Genomic DNA, 11,040 nt, shown 5'->3' on the forward strand with positions numbered 1-11,040 from the left:
TAAAAGGTATCTGTATCGTATCGGTATCGGCGATACTGGCCCTGTATTTACTTGGTATCGGATCGATACCAAATTTTGCAGTATCGCACACCACTAATAGTAACTATTGTTTTTGTTGTTGCCATGCTTTTAGTGAAAGTTTGTGCAGACGATGAAATGTAAAATAAACAAGTAGTAAATAGCTATCCCATCTTTCTTACCAGGCCTCCAGTGTCAGGGTTGATGGTGTAGGAAGAGTTGGTGGACCTTGGGCTGTTTTTGGGCTCCTGAGGAAGCTCCTCGTTGTTGTGGTACCAGCGGTACTGAGAAGCAGGGAATCCTTCGTTCTCCAGACATCGCAGCTCGGTTGATGTTCCCACGGTGACTGCATCTGGCACACGGCAGCGTGGTACAACAGGTTTCACTGCACACAGACACAGACACACATCAATCTACTGCAACTACTGCCTGTTCTTGTTATCATTAAGCTATTGATTTTTTTTTTTATTTATTTATTTGATTAATCACTTAATGCATAAAGTCCGAATATGTCTAATAATCATTACAGGTTAGCAGAGCTTGGTGTAATGACTGAGGGATGAGGAATAGCCTGACTTTTTTGGAAATACACTTTTTTGTGTTTGCTTAGTTTTATGAAAAGCACTTTTCAAAACAAAGTGTGTCACAATAAAAGCATTACACATCAAACAAAGGATAAAGCAACGAAATAGAATTTACAAAACAGAAAGAACCTTAACAAAAAGGCAAAACATGCGTTAAAGAAATGAGGAAATATAAGTAGGTCTTGTGAAGTAAAAAATCTAATTGAATGATCTAATAGTGAGAGGTAAACTTTTACAAGCTATGGCAGCAAATACTCAGATTCCCTTCATGTTATGTAGAGCAGTGTTTCTCAAATAGGGGTACGTGTACCCCTAGGGGTACTTTGGAGGACTGCAGGGGGTACGTGAGATATTTAACAAAATGTTTAATAGTTATAAGGCTGTTGTCCAGAACATTGTTCTTCTTTATGTAGACTTTTTTTTTTTCCTACCAAAAATGTGACATTTGTGTCGCCTTCTTTGGACCTAATCTTGCCTTCCTTCCTTCTACTGTCCTGCTTTTTACAAGTTTCTAGTTTTTTTCTTCTTATGTCACTGTTTTTGAAGTTTTTGATACTATTTTGACCTATTCTTGCCTTACTTCCTTCCTTCTTTCTACCATCTTTTTCCAAGGTTTTGTCTTTTTTATAGTTTTTGTCTCCTTTTCTCATTAGCATTTAAATGTTTTTCAGTTACAAGGCTGTTTAGTAAATCTATCGCTGACAGCGCTGTACTGTTCCTGTTTATATACACTTTTTTTTCTACCGAAAATGATTAGCGCTGGTCAGGGGGTACTTGGCTTAAAGAAACAATTCAAAAGGGGTACATTATTGAAAAAAGTTTGAGAACCACTGCTGTAGAGCTCTGGGAACATCCAGTAGACACTGGTTAGCCGACTTTAAGTTACTGACAACGGACACAACAATACAGAAATACACTCAAGTTATACTCAGGACCTTCATCGCGCAGAGTCATAGATAACGGGGGGAAATTTAGTCTGGTCAACATCACAGTGACAACATGACTCGTCGGAAGTCACTGCACCAGGGCCAGAAACATGGGCGATTTTAGACCCTAGATCAATTTTTGTGCTTCAAGTTAGAGTTTGCGAAGTTGTCTGTTAGTGACACAGGACAAACAATTACAGGTTCAAAGGGCTTGAAACAGGTTTAATATCCTGTGTGTCTGTCGCCGATGCTATGCACCTGTAACCCAGTCAAGGAAAGGGTTAACAGAAATGTAGTGTCGGCCAATCGGAGGTGGTTGCGCCAGACTCCCGCCTTTGGCTGAGGCTCTAGCTGATCTGTCAGAGGGAGAGCAGGAGTGCTGTTTTAAAGTTTAACGTTGGTAGTCCCCAGAGAAGAAGTTGGTCATTTCATGGCGCAGATTGAAACACATTGAAACGTAAGCAACTAAAATTGCTGAATGTTAGAACTTAGACTACCCCTGGCTAATTAAAAAAAAAAACTTAAGAGAAAAAACTTTAAGATGCTTCTTCAGGTTGGAGGTGGAGTAATTTGGATGCTGAAAGGAGGTTGGTTGCTGGCAAGCAGAGGTTGCACTGCACAGTTATATTTCATTCTCCCTTCTCCTTCTTTAATGTGAAATTCTGTTTGAATTTCCAAGATAGAAACACATTCCTGCCCTGGCTCTGTTGTGCCGGTTCCGGCTCCATCTCTACCTCTATCAGTGATCATGCAAATAGCTCATTTTTTCATTTTCATATTGGGACTTCTGGGAAATGCATGGAGTTGCGAGAGTGAATAAACTCGTGAAACAGAGAAGTATCGTCATGTAATCCATTGATTTCAACAATGTAACAATGTAACTCTGTAACTCTGTAATTCTAAATACCAACTATTTAAATTGTAACTGTAACGAAATACAGTTACTCATAATTTGTATTCTGAATACGTAACGCCGGTACATGTATTCCGTTACTCCCCAACATTGTTCAGTAGCTAACACTGGGTTAACACTTTTGCAAGGCACTGTATCCGTGTCACATTCTCATTAGGGGCTGAGCCCCACCTAAAGGTCTGATCCTAGAATCGCCCCTGCCCAGAAATAGTCTGGCACATAACTCCTTGTAAAATAGCAAATTCATGTTTTCACTTTTTCGGTGTTGGCACGTATTAAACAAACACAATATATAAGTTAATTAGTGAGCTTTACAGGTGCTGGTAGCCAGATGTTGCTGTTGGACAGAGTCAGGCTAGCTGTTATCACCTGCTTTCATCCTTTATGCTAAGCTATGCTAATCCGCTGTTGGCTATAGCTTAAAATTGAAGGGACAGGTATAATATTGGTGTTGATTTTTTTCCTCTAAGTCTTGGCAAGAAAGTAAATAATCTGTCAAAGTATTTGTTTAATATAAATATACAATTAATTGACAATCCTTAATATAAAAAGTGAAGTGCACTACGACTTTCTCTTTATCTGTTAACCCACAAGAATGTAAAATGTAGATGTGCTATAAGTCTTCACTAATAGGCCAGTCAGTGATGTGGTACGTGCTCACCATACCTCTTACTGCGAGGCTAATAAGTATCTCATCAAAGTCCCTTTGATCGTCGATGGCGGCCACCTCGCAGCGGTACTCTGCTGTGTCGGCCCGGGTGGCGTTAAGGATCAGGATGTTGGCTGGCTCTCTGAGCTGAGCTCTCTGCTCCAAGTCCCCTTTTAAGAGAGGGAAGAAAAAAAAAAAACTTTACAATTGCTCATTCACATACACAGCGTGCCTTCACAGTTCACAGAAAAACAGAATTCAATGCCAAGTTCTTTCAAGGTACCATTCATTCAGCTAAGCTTTCAGTCCTGAGACATTACTTTGAAATGATGCGGTCTGCGGGTTAATGGAGTTTTTTTTTTTTTAAAAAAGAGATTTTTGCAAGCGGTTTACCTGCTATCCTGTTTTGAAAGTACACATAACTGGGGACACCGTTCTTAATCTTTTTCCACTCAATCCTCGGGTTGTTTGTTGAGATGGACTCTATTAAACAGGTCAGCTCGATGGCTGTGGGGGGGGGGAAACAGAGTGCATCATGAAAAGAAAAGCTACTTTAGCTAAATAGGTTAGAGTGTTTTTTCAACAACTTACGCTCAAATTCATTTGCCCACACAACCTTGTCCGTGGTTCGGAGGATTACCCCAAGTGATGATGGGATGTGACCTGTGAGGAAAAAAAAGAAAGAAGGAAGACAGTAACCCTGATGGCACACAGAAGAATTTTCATTAGCAGACTTTATTAACTGGGCATGTTGCCTAACAAACAGTGGATTAGAGTGATAAATATAGAACCTCTCAGAGAGCCTTGGGATAAACATTTCTTATTAATCACTTCACATTTCTGTATAAGAAGATTAATACCTGGGTCTAAAAATTAATTTCACATGCATTTTTAATGAGCGTGTGCACTGCACAGCATAGACTTTGGGCATAAACTGCCTCGTGAGAATAAATATAGTGAAAGTATTTGATTTGGGTCCTTTATAGTGGTTAATTGGATAATCATTTGGCTGGTGATGAAACACCGAATGAGAGAGCATTTTTTAAAGGCCAAATTGCTGCTGATGCAAAAAAAAAATGTTTTTATTGTTTTGGCTTTACTCCTGTGCACTGCATTTTAAATGAAATCCTGACAGAAGTTAAAGTGCTGACTTCCAGCTTTTCGGCTTTTTGTTTGACACACCCTGGAGAGCAAGTGTGGGAAGACTTTTAAACAAAGTCCCTCCAGTTTTAGGGCAATGCAGCAGGACAAATAAAAAACCATAAGCATACAGACAGCCCTAACTCTCAAGCAGACTAACCCAGACTAAGACCAAAGGCAAAAAGCTCCTGAAACAAGTCCTATCTCAAGATGGGATTGCAGTCATTTACAAACCAGGGATTTCCTAATTATCTATAATGAATTCATTTGGGTTTATGTGTGTTTTTTGTATTTTAGTTCAGCATAACTTGATAGGCTGCACGTACACAACACCACATACTCTTGTACTGACAAGTAGAAAGGAAAACGGTCAAAGAAAGTAAAAATAAAGACGAGGCTTTTAGACACAGAGTGGATGGGCTTGTCTGATTTCCGTCAAAAACAAATCTGACGTCAGAATATGAGCATCTGCATCGCTAGTTCATTAGATCTCACAAGTGTCTGGGTGACAATGTGCCTCTGAGCCATAGCTAGAATTGGACAATGATGTGTTGATCATTAGAGCAGAACATTGTAAAAACATTACAAGATATTTTTTTCAGGATTAGTGAAAGAGCTTCTTCGCCAAATTGTGACACTAATTTACACCGAGGTTTACATGATAAATAATGTATCCAAATCTCAAAACAAAACAAATCAGAAGCGCAAAAATAACTTGACAGTGGGAACGAGCGTAAATTCGAAGCATATTTAATCAACCGTATCTTGTTTCCCTCCCGGCACAAACAACACATGATGAGATGTACTTATTTTAAGTTCACTGCATGAGTTCACTCCTTTGAGCAATCAGTGCTATTTTGTAAATGTCAGGTTCTAATGGCAAGTGTTATCAAACGTGGGCCAGCAGGCTGCCAATTTAAGCCAAAAATAAGAGAGTAAAAGAGTATAGAGCGAGGGGTGTGAACCACCAAATTAAGAAAATGTGAATTACAATTTCAAATGTACACATAAATTGTGCACATGTGATTTAAAACGCTGAGGATAAATAAGCACGTTCCACCTTCCACTGGTACCCTACACTCAACCTATTGTGTCTGTGCCACTTCCAAATGCAATAATTGCTGGGTACACATATGACTAACGGCACCCATGCTGAGTAATGAAGGCATTATCGCTCTCCCAGTGGGAGGGGGGCTTCAAATGAAGGCTGAAATTAGATAACAATATAATTATCTGAGCAGGCCTTGAATACTGCAAGACATCCCCACCCCCCTGTTTGCCCGAGGCACTGTGCACTCTGACTAACTATCTATTTATTTAAAGCAGCCTCGTTTCCACACGAGTGACCCTGAGATGTACAGTTAGCTATAGCTAGGATATAGCCGACGCTCAGCCTGAAAGTGATGAAAACGTGGGTCCTGCCAAAGCATCCGGTCGTATAAACACAGCTGCCGACACTGACGAGATGTGACTCCCAGGTCTCATCTTGCGTCTATGTTGCTGACTTTCCCACCCTGTACATCAACAAGCTATTTTTAGCCCAGCTGTGACTGGACATCCCGGGAGACACAAGGAGAGCTCCGTCCAACAAACGCTCCCTTGGCATATAGTGAGACAGAGTGAAGAGTTGTGGGCTGAATTCTACAATAGAGGCAGAAGCTTTTCCCTCGCGCTGCACGTTTACATGAACAAAAACGAGGGACATAACAAAAACCACAGCGCTTTCAAATACTAGACATTTAGTAGAAGCTGCTACGAGTGGTCCACACTGCACAAGCATCACATTACAAAAAAATAAAAATAAAAACTCATCATTTCATGGATTGCAACATAGAAGTGTGTAATGTGTTATTCTAAGTTTACAGGAAATTAGTTAATAATTAAGTTTATCTAAAGTCCATTTGCTTTCATAAAGCTGTAACACTGATAAAAGCTCCTTGGGGGACGAACATTTTTGCATGTCACCCTCCCCCTTCTCTCTTTGGCCAGAAATGTCCAAAAAAACAAACTAGAAAATGTTCCATACAGTTTTCTGTCCTTATTAGTCACACTTAATAATAAGTGATATTAAGAAGTCGGATGGTGCATGCACACTAGAGTAACCCAAAAAAAAATTGCAACTACACAACAAGGCACAGTGTTGACATATCTTAAAAAAAGAAAAGAAAAGTAGGCCGTGGGAAAGTATAACCACAGTCAATTAACATGACAATATGTAGCTGATTACTAATACGAGTTTAGAATAAAGGCATTCAAACAACAATGGTCGGTCCCCCGGTGACACAATGTAGGCTGAAGAGAATATTTTTGAATTACGAAAATAATCTCAGCGCTTGCTGGAAAGCAAACACAGGCTCATTTTTAATCCCTGTTTTTGTAATGCATAGACAGAGCAGGTCTATAGTCTGTTCGGAGAGAAATGCGCTCCTAAATGGCTGCATTCTGCAATCCTCTTATGCACTAAATGTGAAAACAACTACCCATCCCCATTCCTGAAACAAAACAAAAAATAGTTCAACCAGTACAATCTATAAAAAGCCTTTTTCCCAGACATTCCAGTGCAGTCGCTGCAAATATGCTGAAGGCAGAGTTAGCTGCAAGCAACATGGAGAAGTGTATGGACCGAGGACCACTGGGATTCACAGCATACTGGAGTGACTGTGTAATAACAACTAATCACTCCAGAAGATTATTCTAAGACAGTCATGTTGTCATACATACTTGAGGGAAATGTAAAAAAGGTACACAGGAACTGTTTTCTAAAGCCATTGGCGACACAAATGACACTGGTGAAGAATAAGTCCCTCCACTGCAGGATCCCAGAGTGAATTCACTTGATATATCTAGATTTTATCAAGATACCAAATATGTCTGACTTTCGGGGAAATGTGCCATACAGAACGTGGAGTCTAGGGTTTGAACATTTCACTAAGGGCTCCTGCACACTGCCTTGCGTGACGTGAGCGTGTCAGCTGCGTGGCGTGTCCGTTTTTATTTCGGCTCCCATGTTAACAGGTTAGAGCTTGCACACTGCCTGCGTGACGCACACGTCTCAGGCGCGGCTCGAGCTGTGCTGAAAACGCGTGCATGCTAGAGATAGGGCCGACGGCTATTTTTCAAGCAGTGTGCAGGAGGCCTAAGTGTAAGCAAGAGCTGCAACAATTAGTCAAACAGTTGGTCAGTCGACTCAGCAAGGATTTTGATAACCGATTAATAGTTTTAGTCATTTTAAAACCAAAAATATCAACAATTCTCTGATTCTAGCTTGTCAAATTCAAGATTTGCTGTTTATCTTATATGATTGTAACTGCATATTATTGGATTTGGAATGTTGCTCTGTGGGAAATTGTAGTGTTTTTTTCTCCCCTATTTTCTAACATTTTATAGACGGAACGATTCATCTATCAATCAAAAAAAACGTTAGTTGCAGCCTAATGTAAACATTATATATAACTTAAATTAGAAGCAGGGACAAGCTAATGAAGTATACTGTCAGTGTGGAATAACATGCTTTATTCAACCTTAAACCTACCTAGAGTAAAGGGACAATCTGAGGAACTGGATGTTAAGGGATTAAGATAATATTCAGGCAAAAACATTAATTTTGTCTTACTTTAAACTAAATAATTTAAATGTAAGCACCAATGTGTGCATGTTGTATGATGCATGAATTAAACAACAATACAACTGAATAATATGTATCATTTCAACCTAAAGGCAGCCTAAAACTTGAAGGCAGAATTCCAGACTTTTAACATGAATCTAATAACTTGAATAATTTCTGCTTCTACTGGTAGTGAGCTACATTTACCCGCTGAGTTTCAGAATCTAAAACACACTGTCAAGAACAAAAAAATATGAAGTTTGCTTTGTCAGTCGCTTAGTCATTTGATTCACACTTGCAGAGGAGCGGGTCAAAAGTTCAACACTTACTAATGCAATCTGCCACTTTGGTAATCGCCCACTCCGCTGCCAATTGTCACCCAGCAGCAGGGTGACCTCACACCAAGTGCACACACCAGGGGTGGATACAACATACATCACCCAGCATACATTGATCAGCTCCAAAGCTCCAGCTGTTGTTGTTGGGCAGGGATGATGATGAGGCACGTCATCTCCAACACCCCCATGTCTCACTCTTTTTCATTTTCAGCACACTAATAACACCACTCCCCATCATCAATCAGCAGCACATGATCACTAAAGGTCGATACACACACCACTGGATGGGATTCAAGCTGATTCACGCTGGATTTAGCTACAGCAACTAGTATGAACTCACATAAATGTATGCGTCTGTTGTTATGCTGCATGCACAATAAACACAGGACAATAGATGCATTTTATTTTAAATTTGAAATGCTCTTGCGGGCCCTGTAATTCCGGGTAACGTTACCCTTTAATATCACAGGACTGACACCTTATGTTATGTGGTTGCCTTTTTCTTTCACCCAAAGTAACGTTTTGCGTTGTTGTTTTTTTTTATTCTGGAAATTTCCTTAAGAATTAACATACACGAACTAGCTTATTTCGAGGCTTGGTTACATGTTTCTACAATAAAAACAACAATATGCTTGTTGTGAACAACTGTGGTTAAGCGAAGGGTAACGTTAACATAAACGTCAAGGTTGCTACGTCTTTTTTCAGGTTTGACTCACAACAGCAACGTAACGGGAAAATATCTCAACGAAAATAAAACCGTAAATAAACCCAATGCAATACATAACGATAATGCTTTCTCGACAAATACACAACCTGTTTATGTCAAGCTAACGTCTGTGTTCTAACGTTAGCATTGACAGCTCCGTTATAGCTGTGATTTAACGGTAATGTTAGCCGCACCTCGTTAAGCGCAGCGACGTTTTTATTTAATAGCATTGTGGGGAAGGAAGAATAACTTACCTAAGCTGGTGTACAGAACAAAACAAGCGATGAGTTGTGGAATCGCCATCTTGCAGCGTCTCGTATATCGGTTACAGGAGCACACACTCAGCACCTCTGAGAGGTTAGGTATGAGGATGGAGCAGAACAGACTGGTGGATGTTGCCATCGACGAGTTTCCATAGCTACAAGCTCTATGGGACATAGAGCCCTAAATACTGTCTGACAGGCAACAGGCGGTGCCAGATATGTTACTCCTCCTCCAAAACCAGTAGTGCAGGAGGTATTCAGATCGTCTACTTAAGTAAAAGTGCTGACACCCTGTGGTGGCGAGTAGTACATTTATTCAAGTACAATTTTGAGGTACTTGTATAACTTTTTTCCTCTTTACACAAATTTTCATTCTATGGTACATTTTCAGTGGTGGAATTTTACAAGTATATTTACTCAAAGCACCGTACTCCTCTGAGTAGTCTATTATTCCATCGCTGTACATTTTGGAGGCAAATATTAATCAATACATTTTTTTTATTATTATTATTTATTAAAAATAATAATAGTTGCAGTCCTGTACAAAATACTTAAAGACATGTAGCTCCACTAACCAACTACAACAGTAAAATCCTGCTTTTACAATAATGCATGAGTAATAATAATAGGGTATGAGAAATGCTGTCCCAATTACCATGAGCCTAAAGAGACATCTTCTCAATACCTTGTTTTGTCCAACCAACAGTTCAAACCTGAAAAGCATTAAACATAAACTGATCAAAATTATCAAAATAAAATAATTATCAGAATAAATGCCAATTAATGTCCAAGTTAATATACAAGTTTTGTAGCCTAACTAAAACTGACAAATAAATGTAGTGCAATAAGAAGTACAATATGATATCTCTGAAATGTGGTGGAGTAGAAGTATGAAGTGGCATGAGCAAAATGCTGCCTGTAAGACAAATTGAGGGCTTAATCAGCATGTGGAATCACTACAAGGGCATCAGGGCAGATGATACACGGTTCACAGACAGGAAATGCCTGGACATCATAGTGCCAGCAGGCATTGCTCTCTAAACACCAGTTTATCCGTTCCAACAGTACTCCTAGAATACATTCACTGAAACAAATATTAGCAAAACCACTGATAGTGCAACATTAAATGAAAAGATAAGCAGAATATTTCGCAACACCTGAAATTTGCATGAAAATAGCAGAATCCTCTGTTATTACTGTATGGTTATACTACTGACCCTTCTAAGATTTAATGAATGTAATTTCTCCTCAAGTTGTATCTATTTTTATTATTAGATATAGCAAATGCTTGGAGTCTTGCAAATAAACAGCAGGTGGCAGTGTAAAACCAGACATTATTGCAGCTGTCTATACTGTACAGCAGACATCCAAATAACTGCACCATCATATGGTAATGTTTAGGCAGTAATAATAATAATCATATTATATGTAGTCGATGTTGTGATTCTTCAGAGAACCTTTTATGTTATGAGGATAGTTTATATACAAGTTCTATTCTTAGTCACAGAAAACACACGCTGAATTTAAAACCTGTCTTGCAGTAAACTAAAGTTTAAATACAACCCTGATCCACCCACTAAAAAAGACAAAGAGGGCAAACTAAAATAAATGAATGTGCCTTGTTTAAATCCTCCTGCGCCATCAGACCATCCTGCTCTCCCTCCACTGTTGCAGTGTTGGTAAGCTATGTTGCTAAGCAATTATTCCTCCGTTGCAAGGCCCCATCTGGCTGCCCTTTGTTGCAACTTATAGAAAACTGTACATTTTCCATGATGCAGCAACACAAGTAATAATCTGGTGTGTACTGGTGGGTTTTTTTTCCTCTGAGAACAAGATTCAAGGGCCTTGTTTTTACTGTAATTTGAATGTAAGGGCATTTACATCACACCGGGGGAAAAT

The 11,040-nt window shown here is 39.4% G+C and overlaps 1 protein-coding gene across 1 annotated transcript in view; it reads right to left on the minus strand.

Moving 5' to 3' along the window:
* The window catches only part of jam3a (junctional adhesion molecule 3a), a 12,084-nt gene extending 2,704 nt beyond the window's left edge, over window positions 1-9,380 (minus strand). Inside the window, exons 1-5 of the mRNA XM_031296396.2 lie at window positions 9,133-9,380; window positions 3,682-3,753; window positions 3,484-3,597; window positions 3,108-3,260; window positions 201-403 (exon numbers count right to left, since the gene is read on the minus strand). Of these exons, the coding sequence (XP_031152256.2) occupies window positions 201-403; window positions 3,108-3,260; window positions 3,484-3,597; window positions 3,682-3,753; window positions 9,133-9,316 (726 nt within the window). The 5' untranslated portion in view covers window positions 9,317-9,380. The remainder of the gene's footprint in view (window positions 1-200; window positions 404-3,107; window positions 3,261-3,483; window positions 3,598-3,681; window positions 3,754-9,132) is intronic.
* Window positions 9,381-11,040: the final 1,660 nt, after the last annotated feature.

The sequence above is a fragment of the Sander lucioperca genome, chromosome 5, assembly GCF_008315115.2.
Source record: "Sander lucioperca isolate FBNREF2018 chromosome 5, SLUC_FBN_1.2, whole genome shotgun sequence".
Lineage (NCBI taxonomy): Eukaryota > Metazoa > Chordata > Actinopteri > Perciformes > Percidae > Sander > Sander lucioperca.